Source organism: Tyto alba, unplaced genomic scaffold, assembly GCF_018691265.1.
Source record: "Tyto alba isolate M040663 unplaced genomic scaffold, T.alba_DEE_v4.0 Super-Scaffold_20, whole genome shotgun sequence".
NCBI classification, from domain to species: Eukaryota; Metazoa; Chordata; class Aves; order Strigiformes; family Tytonidae; genus Tyto; species Tyto alba.
The window spans coordinates 4760251-4778731 of NW_024881283.1; the positions used below are offsets into that span (position 1 = coordinate 4760251).

At 58.1% G+C, this 18481-nt stretch overlaps 1 protein-coding gene across 1 annotated transcript; it reads right to left on the bottom strand.

Moving 5' to 3' along the window:
* Window positions 1–7527: 7527 nt before the first annotated feature.
* Window positions 7528–17047, bottom strand: SERINC2 (serine incorporator 2). The gene is made up of 10 exons (XM_032987539.2): window positions 16945–17047; window positions 11205–11366; window positions 10449–10636; window positions 10236–10315; window positions 9942–10079; window positions 9646–9815; window positions 9464–9554; window positions 9192–9327; window positions 8593–8805; window positions 7528–8295 (listed from the first exon to the last, which is right to left on the bottom strand). Exons 1-10 carry the CDS (start codon window positions 16981–16983, stop codon window positions 8157–8159), a joined length of 1356 nt encoding a protein of 451 aa, XP_032843430.2. The 5' UTR covers window positions 16984–17047; the 3' UTR covers window positions 7528–8156.
* Window positions 17048–18481: the final 1434 nt, after the last annotated feature.

Sequence of the window (18481 nt, forward strand, 5' to 3'; positions counted from 1 at the left end):
CTGTGCTTCCCACACGACTATCTTCATCGCGGACACACGTGCCAGCTCCGAGGGTCCCCAGTGCCTCCCGCGGGGCGGCGCGGACATCTGCAGCAGCCCTACGTGACGGGCGGCAGCGGGCGGGGTGGAGGATGCTCTCCGGGATGGGATTTCTCCAGGACCTGGAGTGAGCTGAGTCCTTGCAAAGCTGGGATGTGATGTGTCGACTCACTGGCATTTTTGGGAGGAAGGAAGCCAAAAAAAAAAAAAAAGTGGAAATGGGATCCAGTTGAAAGAGGCGAAGGTGCAAGCGTCCGTCAGAGCAAATATTTCCACTCCTTGCTCAGCCCCCTGGAAGCTTCTGAGCTGGGGGGCTCAGGCTCCCCCATTCCTTGAGCTCAGTGATGCTGCACTTGAGGAGATGCTTGGGGATTTATGGTCCCAATCCAAGCACTGATATCATAGATGATGCTAGAGGAAAAGCATGACGGTGGTGCTGTGTGGCTTGGAGAAACAGCCTTCCAAGAGCAGCCCGGAAGGGCCAACCCATGGAGTGTCACAGAGAGCTGGGCAGCCCTGGGACAGGCAGCGGGACCACGGGATTTAGCTGGAAGAAGGTAGTTTTGCGGGAGATGGGAAAGGAGATGCCCTATAGCCTCTTGAACTGCACCTGCATGCAGGCTCCTACTAGCAAGGAGGGATGAAGGACAGGGTTGACTTTGTGTGTGCGGGACTGAGTAATGTGGGATGACCCTGTGATTGTTGCCTGCAGGAGCTCTGGGGTGCCCCATATGTACCCCACTGCCTCAACCAGCTGCATGAGCAACGGGGAGGGCTGCAGAGTCCAAGCAACCTCATCTGCATCCTCAGTGACTCCGCGTGGTCTGAACAAAGATTTGGAAGTGTTCAGAGCTGGCTCCACGTCTCTGGGCTCAGCGTTGATTCTAGTTTGGGATCTGGAAAACCTTAACGTGGGATGTTGCTCACCAGTAGAAACCCACTACCTGCCACAGCACCAGCAAGAAGTTGCAGGGATCTCTTTGCAGCTGAGGCTTCAGCAACTCCCATGCCAGGGAAAGGTCCCTGTCCCATCTCCTTTCTTGCACCAGCAGCCACGGCTCTTGGGCACTAGGAGGTCACACACATCTGGAAAGGGCTCAGGCCCCTGGGAGCTGCTGAGCATTGTACGGTGTGAACTGTATGGGGTGTGGGAAATGCCTGTCTTAAGATCACTTCTGATGGGAAATCTCAACTAATTGCAGGTGGTGGCTTCTGACAACCCCCCTCCTTGTCCCTGGTTGCACAGTGAGGGACGTGTCTCTGGTGGGCTCAACCTGGAGTGGTGACAGTCAGCATTTGCAAATCAAACCCCACTGAGAAAGTTCTTTAGCACCAGCATGTCCATGGATCAGCCCCAGCCCATGGGGGTCTGTGTCCCCCCAGCCACCATCCCACCCTGCCTGCCCCTGGTGCTGGGCTCCTGCAGAGAGTCAGGGCAGGGATGGATCCATCCAGGAGCTCAGCAGGGTCCCCTCTGGGTGAGCGTGTCCCTGCCCCAGGGCTGCCGTGGCTGCAGGAGGGTTTGTGCTTGGTGAGGAAGCAAGTCTGCACTTCATACGGGTTTCTCTGAGCATATGTGAGCCAGCCTGGCGGGATGGAAAGGGGTGACAGAAGGGTGGGGACCGGCAGCGGGACATCGTGTCCCAGCGAGGACCAGTGGGACAGCCCCCCTGCACCCCAGGGAGCCGGTTACACCCCCCAGGGCTGCGCCTCACCCTCCCTCTGACTGAGCTGCAGATGAGAAGACAACACTCACTATTTTTCTTTTTTTTTTTAAAGACCAGTTTTGGGGGTTTTTATCCCTGAAAATGCCTGCAAAGCTGCAGCAACTTGTGTGTGTTACAGGAGCATGTGTTGGAATGAGGTTAGCCTGGGGCGAGGCTGCTCCGCTGCCTTAGGGAGCTGCTGGAGATACAGTCTGTTCCCACTCACATCGGCAGATATTTATAGATACAGATGTTTCTCTAGCAGCAGGGTTCGAGCTTGATTTTTCTTTTTTTTTTTTTTTTTTTTTTTACTCCCTGTCTTCCTTCACATCCCTCATTTGCTCTTCAAAGCAATGCTGAAGGTAGAGAAAGCAGTTCCAGAAAGCAGCAGGGAGGCAGAGGAGTCACTCCCTGCTCCAGGCTTTTAGAAATAAAGTGTTTGAGTGGGTTGAGGTGTCTCTGTGTCCCTGTGCAAGGCCAGGGGCACCTTCTCAGAAACCCACCAACTATGACCCTGTAGCACAGCTCAGGTCAGAGCAGGCTCTGCCTGCGGGACCTGCAGCTGGAGAGCACCCACGGGAGTGCTGTCAGCCCCGTTTCACTGGGTGGAAGCTGTGGAGAGCGATTCTCCGAGGGCAGGAATGGGGCTGAGCATGGGGCCAGGTCCCCTGGAGCACCCCCAGTTTGTCTCACCCAGCAGCAAACCTCCCCATGCATGGTTAGTCCATGCATCTGCAAAATAAAATGGGGATATTTGGGGCTAACTGGTGCTGGGATGTTTGTGCCCCACTGTAGTGGGTTTTCTCACTTCTGAGCACCCCTCTTACCCCTTCCCTGGTGCAGGACTCAGCCCTGATGCCTGCCCATCGCCACAGGGCTCAAACACACACTGAGGAGTCCTCGCAGATGATGCTTGCCCACAAGCCCAGCCAAGCAGCCATGATTTCACAGCCCAGCTTGGCTTATTCCTCCTGCTGCTTTAACCCCACGGGTTCCCCAGCATCTTCCCACCCCAAGGAAGGTTGGCTGAACATCTTGGGAAAGAGAAAAGACCCACTGAAATAAATCTGTGCCCCAGGGGGGATAGCGTTGGGCGATGCTGCCTCTGCCTCTGAGCGTTATCTTTGGAGGCTGGGCAATGGCTTTGCTCCACAATTAATTATACATGCTCTGTGGTCCATCTGGGAGGCATTAATGGCTCCAGATGCGGATCATGGGGCTCTGCGTGGCACTGTAAACATGCTGGAAGTCCAATTTGGATTTCCCCGGGTGCCTCATTTAAATGAATTATGTAAACGCTTTCCCCTCCTCTTTTGAGCAAAAGCCAGTCTGGCTGCTGCCCGATGTGTTAATCCCATGAATAAAATAAAAAAACAAGGGAGACCATGTATTAAAGAGAATAAAACGATGCTGCAGAGCCCTGGGCAGCAGCTGGCATGGCCGGGGGGCTGGGGCGGGCAGGGGAGCGGTTTGGGACTGTGGGCTGCCCCCAACACGCTGGTCCTGGGCGTTACTGGGGGGTCCCCACCCTGCGTGGTCCTAAACCCCTTGATGACCCGAGCAGCCCCAAGAGGCTACCGGCCCCATCCCTGGGTTTAAATTCAGTTGAATTTTACAACGCAGTGGTCACAGTTATCTTTTGTAATACGAACTGCTGAGTGACTTTGCCTGCGTTCCCCAATTTCCCTCAGTACCCCTGTTTCCCCTGTATCTCTCATTCTGAGGTCCCCCGCCAGGGACAACAAATTAGAGCAATTAAAGCCCCACCCGTGGGCAGCCCTGGTGTGGGGATTTCCCAGCACATGCAGGGCCTGATCCTGCTCTCCAGGCTGGGGCTGCGACTCGGGTGCACGGTGGGGAGGGACAGGCACGGAGGGGACCCAACCCAGGGCTGTGTTTTCTGCTGAGATGGCAGATGTTTGTTGATGAATTATTCACCCGGAAAATTAGAATGAAAAGGGCCACTCCGCTTCTGCAACGAGGTGGCTGGGAGTGCCACGGGCTGGCCCGTGGTGGCAAATGGGCCATTTGCTGAGGCCACCAGGACCTGGAGGCTGAAGATGCTATCTAAACTGGGCACACTTCCGAGAGAGCCTGTAGCTCATCATCACTAGCAGAGCTCCAGCAACCAGACGCTGCCAGTATATTTCTTAAATACCCAGCTAACCTCCCAAAAGCATAGCTGCTGCTGCAGGGCGTGTGCACGGCATGGGGGGCATTGCCCTTTGGAAGTGACAGTCACCAAAAAAAGGCAGTTTTTAGACTCTGTGATGACACGGCCTCTATGCCAGTTGTGCACCCGTGTACCGAGCTCTCCATGGTGCATCCCCTTTCCAGCAGACTCGTGAAGCGAAGCCGTGGCCGGGTGTCCCAGGTGTGTCTGGGGGCTGGCCAGCAGCGTGTCCCCCTGCGCTGGAAGGTGACAGCCTCCCTGGGACGCTCCCTGCAGCCTCTCCCACGGACTCAAGTGAGCTCAGCAGGTGATGCCCAGCTGGCAGGGGGCTGCTTCCCATCCTCCCTGCCTGCAGACGACGCGATATTTGAACTCAGAAATGGGTCTTAGGTGCTAACAAGCAAATGCAGAACAGCCACAACTCTTGGTTCCCGTGACAAGCACTGGGAGGGGATTGCGAGTGCCCAGGCTGAACTCAACCTCTCTGCCCATGAGCCTCACTCACATCATGCTTAGGCCTGGAGGTTTTTTTGCCATCAATCCATCTTTTTTATTATTGTTATTTGCATTAAAATATGCAGCCAGGGCTTGTAATAGCATCCAGGCTTGAACTCCTGCTTGGGGTGCTCTGCAACTGGAGGAAATACAGATAGATAAATACAGTCGGATGGGACAGTCACATCATACAGGAAATAACCCACCATGGGGAGATTTTCCTCTGCTGAAACCCAAAATCAAGGGATTCCAGAGGCAGTGTGGCTTGGCAGCCATCGTGGCACAGCCAGAGTCACCCTGAGTTGCCCTGACTCAGTTTCTTTAGGTTTTTTGGGGGGGGGGCGTGCAATGGTCATTACATTGAGGCCTAATGGTTTGAAATGTCTCCTAAAGAAAACAAGCAGCGAAGCTTATTCTTATTTAAGTAAATAATGAATAGGAGGTTTGACGTGAAAATTAATTTTGTAGCGGACCCTTGTGCAGCCCAGACCGTCCCCAGGCAAGCCAGGGGCAGGAGCACAGTGCCACTCGCTGGTGGGTTATTCCAGGAGCTGTTTGGATGCAGCTGGAAAGCTGAAAGAAAGAACAAGCAATTCTTGTTTCAGAGAAAATCCCAGGGATGAGGCAGTTTGTTTGTAGCTAGAGACCTGCTGCTGGCTCAGCAGGAGACTTGTCCTGAGCGGGACACCCTGTCACTGTGTCACCTCCAGCTGCTGCTACGTCACTGCTGGAACCAGAGCGGGTGCTGCTGGCTCTGCAGAGCCATCCTCATCCTCACAGACCCCCTGGCCAGGGATGGCATTTGGGAGCCAAGGGCATGTTTCATGCAGCCGGTGCCTTGGGTTTATCGCCTGTTGACTTGCTCTGGTTGGGCATTTCAGGAGGAGCTGCCTGCAGATCTGGCACCACAGTCAGCAGTCACAGCCCGGGCAGAGACCAGCCGGCTGCAGTAGGCACAGAGTTTTTCTGCTCTCCTGAAAGGTGGGAAATGCAAAAGGCAATGCTCATCAGGGGAAAGGTTTGAGTGTGTCCCCACAGGCCCTGGGGATGGTGGTGCATTGGCAAGTGTCACTTGTCCAAGGTGCATATGGGGATGTAGGAGTTACCCAGGTGCCAGGCAGCTCCCAGTGGCACAGCTGGTCTGCAGTGGGGGGACCTGCAGCTCCCCCACATACATGGCCTAGGCTGGAGCAGCAAAGGCAAGGAGCATCTGCAAACATGATGCTGGGAGAGCATCTGCCCCTTCCCAGTTTCTGCCCAGGCCACACACCCCAGCCTGTGCTGCAGAACAAAGGATGTGGGATGCAGGGTGCAGGACAAAGGATGCAGGACACAAGGTATAGGATTCACAAGGCAGGCCGAGGGATGGAGGGTGCAGAACACACGATGAAGGGTGCAGAGCACAGGATGTAGGGCGAGGGGTGCAGGATGAGGAAGGATGTAAGGGTGAGGCAGGGTGCGGGCTGAGGGTGCAGGATGAAGAAGGGTGCAGGCTGAAGGTGCAGGATGAGGGGTGCAGGCTGAAGCAGGGTGTGGGTGGAGGGTGCAGGATGAAGCAGGGTGTGGGCAGAGGATGCAGAATGAGGGGTGCAGGATGAAGCAGGGTGCAGGCGTAGAGTGCAGAATGAGGGGTGCAGGATGAAGCAGGGTGCAGGCGTAGAGTGCAGAATGAGGGGTGCAGGATGAAGCAGGGTGCAGAATGAGGGGTGCAGGATGAAGCAAGGTGTAGGTGGAGAGTGCAGGCTGAAGCAGGGTGCAGGCTGAAGCAGGGTGCGGGCGGAGGGTGCAGGATGAAGCAGGGTGCGGGCAGAGGATGCAGAATGAGGGGTGCAGGATGAAGCAGGGTGCAGGCGTAGAGTGCAGAATGAGGGGTGCAGGATGAAGCAGGGTGCAGAATGAGGGGTGCAGGATGAAGCAAGGTGTAGGTGGAGAGTGCAGGCTGAAGCAGGGTGCAGGCTGAAGCAGGGTGCGGGCGGAGGGTGCAGGATGAAGCAGGGTGCGGGCAGAGGATGCAGAATGAGGGGTGCAGGATGAATCAGGGTGCAGGCGTAGAGTGCAGAATGAGGGGTGCAGGATGAGAGTGCAGGATGAAGCAGGGTGCAGAATGAGGGTGCAGGATGAAGCAAAGTGCAGGTGGAGAGTGCAGGCTGAAGCAGGGTGCAGGATGAGGGTGCAGGATGAGGGTGCAGAATGAGGGGTGCAGGCTGAAGCAGGGTGCGGGCTGAAGCAGGGTGCGGGAGGAGGGTGCAGGCTGAAGCAGGGTGCAAGATGAGGGTGCAGGATGAAGCAGGGTGCAAGATGAGGGTGCAGGATGAAGCAGGGTGCGGGCGGAGGGTGCAGAATGCGGGGTGCAGGCTGAAGCAGGGTGCAGGATGAGGGTGCAGGCTGAAGCAGGGTGCAGAATGAGGGTGCAGGATGAAGCAAAGTGCAGGTGGAGAGTGCAGGCTGAAGCAGGGTGCAGGATGAGGGTGCGGAATGCGGGGTGCAGGCTGAAGCAGGGTGCGGGTGCCGGGCGCGTGCCACCAGCGCCACCTGGTGGCTGATCCCGGCCCTGCCCCCGCCCCTCCCCCGCAGCCCCCCCCCCCCGGGCCCCTTCCCCGCCCAGAGCCAGCCCGGCCACGGTGAGGGGCTGCACAGCGCCGGGCACAGGGCCCCTGCCCCGGCACCCGCGGCTGGGCGGGCAGCGGGCACCTCCGGCCTCCCACGGCTGCAGCTGCAGGACAGGGACCCCCTGCCAGGGGGGGCACCCACCCGGGGCCACCCCCCTCCCCCTGCCAGAGGGGGCACCCACCCGGGGCCACCCCCCTCCCCCTGCCAGAGGGGGCACCCCACCAGGGTGCTCACCCCATCCCCGTGTGCCCCTGGGCACGGGGTGCAGCCCATGTCGTGCACACCCTGTTGCCTATCAGCACCCTCCTCCTGCAGCAACGCTCAGGGTGCCACAGGCTGGCACCAGGGTCCAGGGCTCCCAGCCGCCATGCCACCCCTGCCTGCACCCCCCCGGGGCAGCCCCCCATGCCCTCACCCTGGCCTTAGGTCTGTTTAATACATCCCCTTTCCTCCACCTCCCACACACGCTGCAGCAAAGACCCCAGAAGGACAAACCTGCCCACCTTATTCCAAATGAGACTTTATTAACGAGGCAAGGCAGCGGTGTCAGGCCAGCACAGCCTGCAGGAACCCTGACCTGCGCTCCCACGAGGACCCGGGACCCATCCTCCCACGGGAGTTCCTCAAGGAGCTGGGGCCACCGCCAAGGCTGGGGGGGATGCAGTGGGACATCTGCCTCCAGCCACAAATTCTCAAGATTCATTTTCCTCTGGGTTCTTTGGGGAGGCGACAGTGGCCGGGTCCTGGTACACAGCCGGGCCCCAGAGCCCCTCCAAAAGGCACCGGCAGTCTCAGGGCACCAAGCGATACAACATCAGCAGCTGGTGAAAACCAAACCCTCCCAAGGCAAGGCAGTGGTCTCTGCTAGAAGAAGAGGGTATAGAGGCACCACCGACAGCACTAGGCAAACATGGAGATGATAAGAGCTTGAAAATCATCCTCAAGTCTTTGTCAGCCCTTGCTGATTTTCCCTACTTGGCACTTCATCTCTTTCAAAATTAAAACAGAAGGTCTGCAAGAAGGCACAACCCCGCATAGCTGCTCCTGCCTGCAGAGCCTGAGGCAGAGCTGGGACTGTCCCCAGGACAAAGCCACGGTGACTCTGACCCAGCAGCAGGATGCCCGAGGCCACCTTAGCTGAAGTCTCGGTCTGGCAGCACCAGCGGAGCCACCAAGGTCCAGAGGTAGAGCAGGAGCCCAGCCCAACTGGAGCAGATCTTCACCCACACGGCCGTCCAGGGGCTCGTCAGCACCTGCAAGCTCTCATCTGGCCTGAAACAGCAAACGAGAGGGCAGCACCCATCACTGTGCTGTGCCAGCAGGGCGGCATCCCCCTCCCCGCCCCAGGCACCGGGCTGGGGAGGGATGGAGGCTGCAAGCACCGAGCCCTGAGTGCGATGCAAAGAGCATGGAGGGGAGAGCATGCTCCCCCCAGGCCTGCAGCCACGCAGGTCCCCGCAGCTCACCCGGGGGGGGGGGGGTGACCCCCACCTACAGCACCCCAGGGGCTGGGTCCCTGCTCCCGCCACATCCCAAGGGATCCCGGGTCCCCGCGGGAGCTCTGCCCACCTGTACCAGTTGGTGAGGGTCATCATGATGTAGAGGGCAGCGAGGAGGAGGCAGAGGTGGAAGAAGGTGTAGTTGTAGGACACGCCGTCCCGCTCGTTGTCGTAGGCGCGGTGCAGCCCGCTCTCCACAGCCGCCGCCTCGCCGCCCGCCCCGGCGGCGCTTTCCTCCGTCAGCATCAGCTTGTTGACCTGCGGGTGGTCCGAGGAGCGGACGCTGCGGGCAGAGGGACGGCAGGCTCAGGGCTGGCAGCCCGCTGCCTCCCGGGCTGTCCCCCAGCCTGAGCTCAGCCCCCCACCCCCCCCCACCGTGCCCACCCGCCTGGGGATGCCCTGCGGGGCTGTCCGCAGGACAGGCGGGCCAGTTTCAGGGATGCAGTTTGTGCAGAAAACCCAAAAAGCTGCACCCACGACCCCCGGGGGCTGCCTGCCTGCGTCCCTGGGGACCAGGGTGGCTTTGCAAGAGACACTTGGTGACAAAAACCCTGGACCAAGCTGTGACCTCCCCTCCAGCACCACCATTCCCTAAATGCCTCCTGATGCCTCTGCTCTGGGCAGGCAGAGGGATGCTGCAGTGCCCGGGGACACGAGCCAAGTCCTCACCTGATGAAGAGGGTGCAGAGGATGAAGATTATCAGCCCGACGATGCTGGGGGCGTCCCACCAGGTCGTCAGCGGCTGGGTGGCCATCGCTGAGCCAGTGCTGTTCCTCACCAGCAGCGTGGGGTTACAGGTCTGAACTGGGGGGGGACACGCAGGGGGTTCAGCACCTTTCTCCAGCCCCCCAGAGACCCAGGGAGGGGCAAAGCACCCACCCCAGTGTGTGCTCCTGCGCCGTGCACCTCCCTCCTGAACCCAAGGCCTCATCCTGCTTACTTGGTACATTGGCCAGGGCGGACCAGGTGACGTAGATGGTGTAGAGGGTGATGAGGGACGCCTGCAGCAGCCCCGAGTGCGGCTGAGCATCCTGCAAACACAACAGCGGGGGCTCAGGGCCGGTCCTGCACCCCGGGGTGACATGGCCACCAGCCTCACAGGTGCCCCCCCCGCCGCCTCACCTGGATCTTGGGCAGTATGGACACAGCAGAGACAATGAGGCAGAGGATGAGGTTGATGCTGATGAGGACCTTGCCCTCCGTACAGCCCTCGGGCTTGGTGTAGTAGATGTAGAGCAGCGCTATGGCCGCAATGGAGATGGCGTAGAAGATGAAGGTGACAATGCAAAGGGCTGGGGGAGAAAGTAAAAAGGGAAGAGGCTGGAGCAGAGCCCCCCAGTCCCCACCAGCTCAGTGTCGCCCACCCCCAGGATGAGCTTCCCCATCCCTAAAGCCTCTGGGGTGCCCGTCATACCGACCTGTGTACCAGCCCTTGGCGTTGCTCTCGCCTGCGTTGCGCAGCCACAGCTGGCTCCAGGAGTGAGCAAAGTCGATGAGGAGGACAAGCTGGATGAGGATGAAGAGGAAGGAGCCGACTACACCGAAGTAAAACCAGACTTGAGGGGAAGAGAAAAAACAGTTAAAAGCAGGGATAATTGAATTTGGCAATGGCAGGGGCACATGGAAGAGGGGATGCCGACCCCAGCCCTGGGTTTAATCCTGTGCTGAGGGTTAACGCAGAGACGTGGAGGAGAGCAGGGGCAGCTCCTCACCTGAGGTGAAGGCACCGTCGGGGATGTAGAAAGCCCCCACCGTGATCCCCACCAGCACCAGGAACTTGAAGAACCAGAAGCTGCAGGAGGAGAAAGGAGGCAGAGTCTGCAAGCAGGAACCCAGCAGGGAAGGCGAGGGGGGGGGGGGGGGGGGGGGGGTCTTCCCCCCCCCCCCAGCATCCCCCCCCCCCACCCCCGGGGACCAACACTCACCCGTTCTGCACGGCGGCTCGCGGGTCCTTGCTGCTGCGCACACACACCATGACTGCGGCGAAGAGGAAGAAGAAGGCAGCCATGGCAAAGCCCACGCGGTACACGGCTTTGTGGCCCAGGAAGCTGACGCAGTCGACGTGGGTCTGGACCCCCAGGACCGACCCACTGCCTTCACAGAAGCCGGGGAGCTGCAAAGGCGACAGAGGGGTGAGCATCCCCCCAGCACCCTGCACCCACCACAAGCCCCCAGAGGTGGGCCAGCCCACGGCTGCTCCTGTAAAGCAAGAGCTCGGCCTGCTTGGGGACAGCGGGTGGGGTGACACAGCTAAAGCCACCCCTGCAGGTCAGGGGAAAGCTGGGATGAAACCAGCATTTCCCCAAAAGCCTGGCACAGCCTTTGCATTGGCTCAGCTGGCAGACCTCAGCTCCCTGCATCGGAACACCCACCTCTATGGCTTGCAAGTCACTTGGCCAATTTAACCCCAAAAATGTGATGCAGGAAACTTTCCTGGGAGACATCTGGGAAAACTAGATAATGCATGAAATTATCCCACTGCATTTTCCCGTCTGTGGAAAGCCAGGGTTAATAACACCCTCTCCCAGCGAGATGCTTGGAAAAAAAAAAAAAAAAAAAAAAGTAACAGAAGCAACATCACACCCCAGAAATTCACTTTCCGATTCAGCCTCACATACCCACCATGAGCTAAATCACTTCCCTGTGGTGACCAAGCCCAGCGGCCTCTGGGAATTATTTACCTTGTGCAGCTCCTTCTCCACACCAGGGATTATCATAATGATGGACACGAGGGTGCCGAGGAAGAGGAAGAAGGTGAAGAGGAGGCGGGAGATGGTGGAGTTCTTGGCCGAGGGGCAGCAGGCACAGAGCAGGCATGGTGCGGAGCCGCAGAGACAGGACACCTGCAATGAGAGCAGCCCTACGCTGAACGGGTCGAAATTCCCCCCAAAACATGTGACCAGGTCAAACTAAGATCTGCCTGGAAATCCACACCGCTGGATTTCTTTGCTTAGAGCTTCTCACCAGCCAGCATCACAACCCACACCCCGCGGGACCTCATGGAAACGGCCCCAAGTCCCCCCCAAAAGTTGCAGAAAACCAAGAGAACCATGGGAACAGATTCACTGCAATAACCAACCAGCTTGGAAAATGACACCAAGAGTACTAGAGACATCCTCATCTTTTTTTGCTCCCCAGCAATTACATGCAAAAAAAAGACTCCTTTATTTCCAAAAAAAAAAAAGAGTTTGTAATATAATTTAAGGTTGCCTTTTCAATCTAATACAGGATGAGAAAAACACCAGTATCAGCATCATTGGGAAACTAGCTTGTTCTGCCATCCTTCCCCCTCCCTAAGGCCATTGACAGGGGGGGAAACTGAGGCACAGCATCCCTGGGTGTCTGCAGTGGGTCCTGTCATCCCAAATCCAGCATTGGCAGTGCTGCCGGGTGCACCCCCATGCCAGGGGCTCCCACTGCTGTGCCAGAGCTGGGTGCAGAGCAGGGAACTGGGGAAACCCAACTTTACAGCCTAGCAAAACACTGGTGGGGGGTTCCTGCACAAGGATTGCACAGAACAAGGCTTACAAGGAGGAAATGGAATTTTTTATTAAACTATTCTTAGACTTCCCTGGCGTCTGCAAGCCATGAGAGGAGCATTAGGGAGGTGCTGTTTGCACCCCACCAGTTGGGCTGGGCTGAGTTGAGTTTTGCTGCTCCGTTATACACTGGTCCCACCAATTTGTCCAACAACTTGGACATACACCCACCTATTTAATAACTACAGGGTGTGGGAGTGCCTCAATCATTTGTCTTAGAGGAAGAACAGCTGCAGGGGTTTTGCATAACAGGTTTTAAAGCCCGTAATGGGGCAGGAACGCAGGACAGGGCCATGGCCAGCCCTGAGAGTGGCATCCCTGATCCCAACAGGGAAGATTTTCAGCCTCTTAATTATCCCCAGCAGCAGTGGGATCTCCCAACTCCCTGCCGCATCTTGAAACCCTATTTCTCTAAAAGACAGTGAAGCTGGAGAATAAATAGGGCATTTTCAGGCTAGAGAGTGGAAGAAGCATTTTGGGATGGTCTGTCACTGCTGGGTCACTAATCCACTATGTCATGTGACCAGAAGGTCCCATGTAAATATCTGGGAAAAAAAATAGGGGAATAAGGTGTGCCTCAGGTTTGCAGTGAAGATGCTGCACTCTCAGGAATCAGCAGGGTTGGCTGGGGAAGTGAAACCAACATCTCACATCAAGGCAAAGCATGTGGCAATGCCCTCCTGGCTGCTGAACCAGGAGCCAGCATTGACCCCAGGTAAACAAACAGATGGGTTAAAGTGCTAAATAAAACCTCAAAGGGCCCTAAAACTAAATTAAAACTAAATTCCCAATTCTGTTCCACTCTCTGTGGTGTAAGCAGTAACAGCAGGGCTCTAGGGACAGACAGCCCAAGCAATGCAACAGCAAAATACACCCCACGTCCTCTAAAATAGGGAAACCTCCAGCTATTTCTTTTTTTTTTTAATGCCTCACTGAAGCCATCACAAGCCCACAGCCTCCCCTGTCCCATGCACCGGCCCAGGGAGCAATGAGAAATCCCCAAGCAGGTGCTGGCAAGCTTCCAGCTACAGGTATTGCCTAGATGAACGGGAATTAAGTATTTGGAGTTTGTTTAAAATACTGCTGCTTCACTTTCCAAATACTCTTCTCTAGCTGAAAGGCATTCACAAATCCACTTATTTAAAAATTTACGGCATTGGGTGTTTTTAACTCCAGTATCAGAGCCAGGTTCTTACTAGGAATCTGGTCCTTAGCAAACTACTTCCCCTCTATTTACAAGCTAACTTCATTGATTTGTTTTGCTTTTGATACTTCATTTCTTCCCTTTGATCAGCTCTTCCTCCCCTGCACTTGAGACGCATCAGCCAGCCAGATGCACTTGCAAGCAGGAGAAGGGTTCAGCTCTATCCCACTATTAAGGGATCCGCATGTGTTGTGTGTTCATTACGGCTGTGTGCTTCCTAATTTTGCCCAGCAATCAATTTAACTAAATATTGCTTGGTATACATATACTCAAATATATATTTCTCGTTGCTAAAATTAGCATAAAAAATGGACGTGGAAGAAAAGAAAACCAGATGTTGAGCTGCTGTGCAAGCAGGACATCAAACCCACAGCTCTCTCATCAGAGATGCTCATGATCGATCACACTGATGCCCCCAAAATCACTAGAGGTGGTTTTGAATTTCTTTTTTAAACGGAAGCACATAGTTATTTGAGAAAAAATATCTCCTTCCTGATCGACTCCTCTTTACCCACATCCCAGCCCCACCAGAGGCTGTGTTGAGCTGACGGTACCCACGGCTGCCAGGGCGGGTGAGACAGCCCCCACATCCCACAGGGACCCTCATCTGGGACATCACTTCATGCTTTCAACTTGAAAGCAGGAAAAAATGCCCTTCAATTAAAGATTGCTTCCTTCCAGGCTCATTAAATGCACCACTTGCACAAGAATCCATTTAAAATACAGCAGTGTTACTGTATTTCCTTTTCAAATTAAAAAAAAAAAAAAAAAAAAAAAAAAAAGGGGGGAACAACCAGAATCCCTTTTAACACAGAATTACTGCATTATTTGACCTGACCCAGCACCTAGTGCACCCTTAGCTTTAAGCACCTCAGTACCTCCAGATCTTCTCCTTGCAGTGCCAACAAAAAGCACTAGTCCCAAAATCACTGAAAATGCCCTGAAAAATCCTGAGGTTTGTTGTTGCTCAGCAGGTTCTTGGATTTGGGATGTCCAAGCATCACTGAAGACTGGCAGGAGGCAGAGCCTCAGGTAGCACACCTTGCCCGGGGCCGGTGCGGGTGCTGGGGGCGAAGAGGAACCCTGGCTCCCCTCTGGGAAAGCTGCAGGTGGGTGAGGTAGTTTCTAGTACGAGGTTTTCGGGAGCCCGCAGCGTCCCTGGAGCCTGCCGGAGGTTTATTTTCAAGGACAAGTCTTACACGGCCAAGCTCCGTGGCCATATTTCAGGTTTTACAGCCTGTTGCAACCACAGGAAGGCAACAGCCGAGGTAACAGGGTATGGCAGCCCCGTCCTGCTGACCTGCTCTGTGCAGCAGTAATGTGAGAGTCTCGTGTCACCAGAAGCCTTTTTTCATGGCTCCTGGTGCCCTTCTTGGGTATCCCCCCTTCCAAGCACCTTTTGCAAAGGAAGCAGATCCCTTGTGCCATTTGCTAACCTGACCGGCTGCCCAGGCCCCTCCTGAATTCAGCTTTTAAAAAGCAAATGTGCTCAGAGCAAGGAGAACCCCCCCCACATTAAGGCAGTGCTGGACACGCTCCGATACACCTCCTTTCAGAGACTTTTAAATACAGTCCTAAGTGCGAACACGACCGACGGCCAAACAGCAGGATGGAAAAAGCCAACCAAGGGAAGTGGCTGGAGCACAAGAGCAGTGGATTAATGAGGAAGCATCAGTTTTCAGCCACTGCAGATGAAAGATTAATCTCTCCAGTTTCGCTATCGGCTTCCTCATTAAATCCAGCTCACCTCCAGCACGACTCACATGTAAGGGTGGCTGGGAGAGCGTGGCCGGAGCTGGACAAGCACCCAGTCCAACACAACTACATCACCCCAGCAACACCAGATCAACTACACCAACCTAAACACATCTTCTGCAAGCTGCCATCGCCCCAGCAAACCCAGGGATGTAGAGGTTGAGTCAGACAAAAGCAATGCTGAGCAACCGGTCTTTATATCCTGTTAAATTAACGACCCGGCAGGTTACTCAGCACCAGACCCACAGGGCCAGGCACGGGCTCGGCAGGCGGGCGGCTCTCACGCCTGGCGGGTGGCTTTGCCCGGGTCCCAGGAGGCTGATGGGCCCCACAAGGTGCCCAAACCGTGGCGGAGGGCTGCACGCACCCCGGGGTTTGCTCTGGCTTGGGCAGGCTCCTGCTGGCCACACCGACCCTGTCCCGCAAGGAAGGCAGCTCGGGACAACCGCGCTGCTCGTGGCAGTGGTGGAAAGAGCCTGGCAAATCGCTGGAGGCAGAGGAAGGGAAATTTTTCTCGCACGATGGGAGTTCCACTCAGGAGCAGCTTGTATAGTTTTAATGGGAAAGCACTAATGGGAAGGCTTGGCAATCTGATGCTGCTTCGAGTCAAATGATGCATGCTGACCAGGAGTTAGTTCAGACTTTCTTATTAAAAATTAAAAAAAAAAAAAAAAATACAAAGACTGGGTGTTTGTTTTATTTTTTTTTTTTCCCTGTTGTGGTTTTTCAGTTCAGAATTGAGCTAAAACACCCCCTTAATCAACAAGCTCTACTGGAAGGAATAGGAGAACTAAACCTATACACCAACTCTACCCCGTTACCATGGCCTGGGCCAGAATAAGTATTTTTGGGAAAAAATCCAGAATTAGGCCAGAAACCTTCCCAGCCCAGCTCCAGAGTAGCTCCTGGCTTCTCCAACACCTGCCCGTTAGGAAAAGCGTCAGACCTGTTACAGACAGAGGCCTCGCAGACCGTCCTCCATCCGATCTTACGTTTTGAAAGCTCCCATTTTTACTAAACCTCCAAAAGTTTGAGGTCAAGTTGCAAAACCGGCCCCATTTCCAGGTTCCCAGGCCGGCGGCTCTGGGGCTGGGTTCGCCGCCCTGCCCTGGCCCCGTGCCCGCAGGTGAGGCAACGCCAGGAAAGGCAACACCAGCCGTGGGCACCCGCCTGCGTCACTGGGCACGGCACCCCGAATCACGCACCCTGGGCCAGGGCACCCCCCACATTGCCCCCCCCCCCCCCCCCCATGGACCTGCACCCCCTATCCCAGCCCCTTCTCTTACACCATTCCCAGCCCCCTGCTTTGAGACTTGTCAGTGAGAACCAAGCTGGACCCCCCAGCCCCTCAGAATCGCACGGGTGCAGCAGGACTGGACACCCCCCCCCCCCCCCCGCGGTGTATCAGGGCAGGGGGGACAGAACCCCTCCGCTCCCCCCAGCTCCCCACATCCCCCAGGCGCAGTGGGGTGGGCGCACCACCCCTCAGCCTCCCTGTTCCCCGTGACCACGATATTTAGGAGCCCCAGAGCTCTCCAGGGCGAACCCCCTGGGTCTCCCCCGGACACCCCCGGGGGGCAGGGGGATGCCCTGCTCCGGGTGTCCCCAGGCACAGCGGGGTGCACCCCCCCCCGGGGGTCCCCCCGCAACCCCCCGGCTGCAGCACGGCGCAACCTCCGGGCTTCCCTCGGAACCCCCCGGCGCTCCCCCCGCCCCCCCCGGGTGTATCATCCCCAGTGAGTCCCTCAGACCCCCCAGCACCCCCCCCCCCACCCCCGAACCCTCCTCTGGACCCGCAGCTCCAGCGACTCCCCCGCCCCCGGGCCGCGCCCGCCGCTGCGGTGCTCGGAGGGGCCTCAGCCCCTTTCCCCCCCACCCCCCCGGTCCCCCCCCCCGGTCCCCCCCGGCCGGGCGGGCACTCACGCAGCTGAGCAGCGAGCACACGCCGAGACAGGCCCCCATGGCGCGGCCGCCGGCCCCGGGCTCCGGGCTCCGGGCTCCGGGCTCCGGGCTCCCCCCCCCGCCGGCTCCGCCCCGGGCCGGCCCCCCCCGCTCCCGGCTCCCGGCTCCCTCCCCCGGGGCGGCCCCTGCGGCGGGGGGGGCGGGTCCCTTCCGGCCGCGGGGGAGCCCCTCCCTCCGCCCCCGAGACCCTCCGTCCCACCCCCAGCCCCCCCGAAGACCCTCCAGCTCACCCCCGGCTGCCCCAGCCCCCCCCCCCCCCAAGACCCTCCAGCCTCCCCCAGCCCCCCTCGAGACATTCCATCTCACTCACCCCCAGCCCCACCAGACTCCCCGAGACCCTCCATCCCGCCCCCATCCCCCCCCAAGACCCACCATCTCACCCCCAGCCCCTCCAGCCCCCCCCCCAAACCCCTCCAGCCTCCCTCTGAGACCCTCCATCCCACACCCAGACCCCCCGAGATCCTCCATCCCCTCCCCTCAGTCCCCCCCCAGACCCTCCATCCCATCCCCAGACCCCCCGAGATCCTCCATCCCCTCCCCTCAGTCCCCCCCAGACCCTCCATCCCATCCCCAGACCCCCCGAGATCCTCCATCCCCTCCCCTCAGTCCCCCCCAGACCCTCCATCCCATCCCCAGACCCCCCGAGATCCTCCATCCCCTCCCCTCAGTCCCCCCCAGACCCTCCATCCCATCTCCAGACCCCCCGAGATCCTCCATCCCCTCCCCTCAGTCCCCCCCAGACCCTCCATCCCATCCCCAGACCCCCCGAGATCCTCCATCCCCTCCCCTCAGTCCCCCCCAGACCCTCCATCCCATCCCCAGACCCCCCGAGATCCTCCATCCCCTCCCCTCAGTCCCCCCCAGACCCTCCATCCCATCCCCAGACCCCCCGAGATCCTCCATCCCCTCCCCTCAGTCCCCCCCAGACCCTCCATCCCATCCCCAGACCCCCCGAGATCCTCCATCCCCTCCCCCCAGCCCCCCCAGCCCCTCCATCCCACCCCCAGACCCCCCGAGATCCTCCATCACCTCCCCCCAGTCCCCCCCAAGCCCTTCCAGCCCCCTCTCCCCCCCCCCCCCCGAGACCCTCAGACCGGGGAAGCAGCAGCCCCACACCCTCCTGCACTGTTTAGCGCCGAGGGGGCCCCCCCGACACCATGAGCCTGGGCTGGAGTGCCCCAGGTGCTCTGGGGTGCCTGCGGGGCTGGGGAGGGTGCCCAGGCACTGCCGGGGGCTCTCCCTCCCCTCGAAGCGGCCCGCGGGAAGGGGTCGGCTCCTCTGAAGGGAGCTCAGGGTCCTGAGGGGTATTTTGAGGGTGTTCGCTGTGAACTGGGGGTCCCCTTGGCACGGCCGGGTCAGGTCCCCGCTGACGCGCGTCCCCAGAGCAGCTGCTGATGCTGCCGGCAGCCTGGTGTCACCTGGCACCCGGCTCCAGGAGAGAAATTACAGAAGCCCTGTGGTTTTTCATGGTTGAATGCTGTTTGTGCAGCCAGATGTG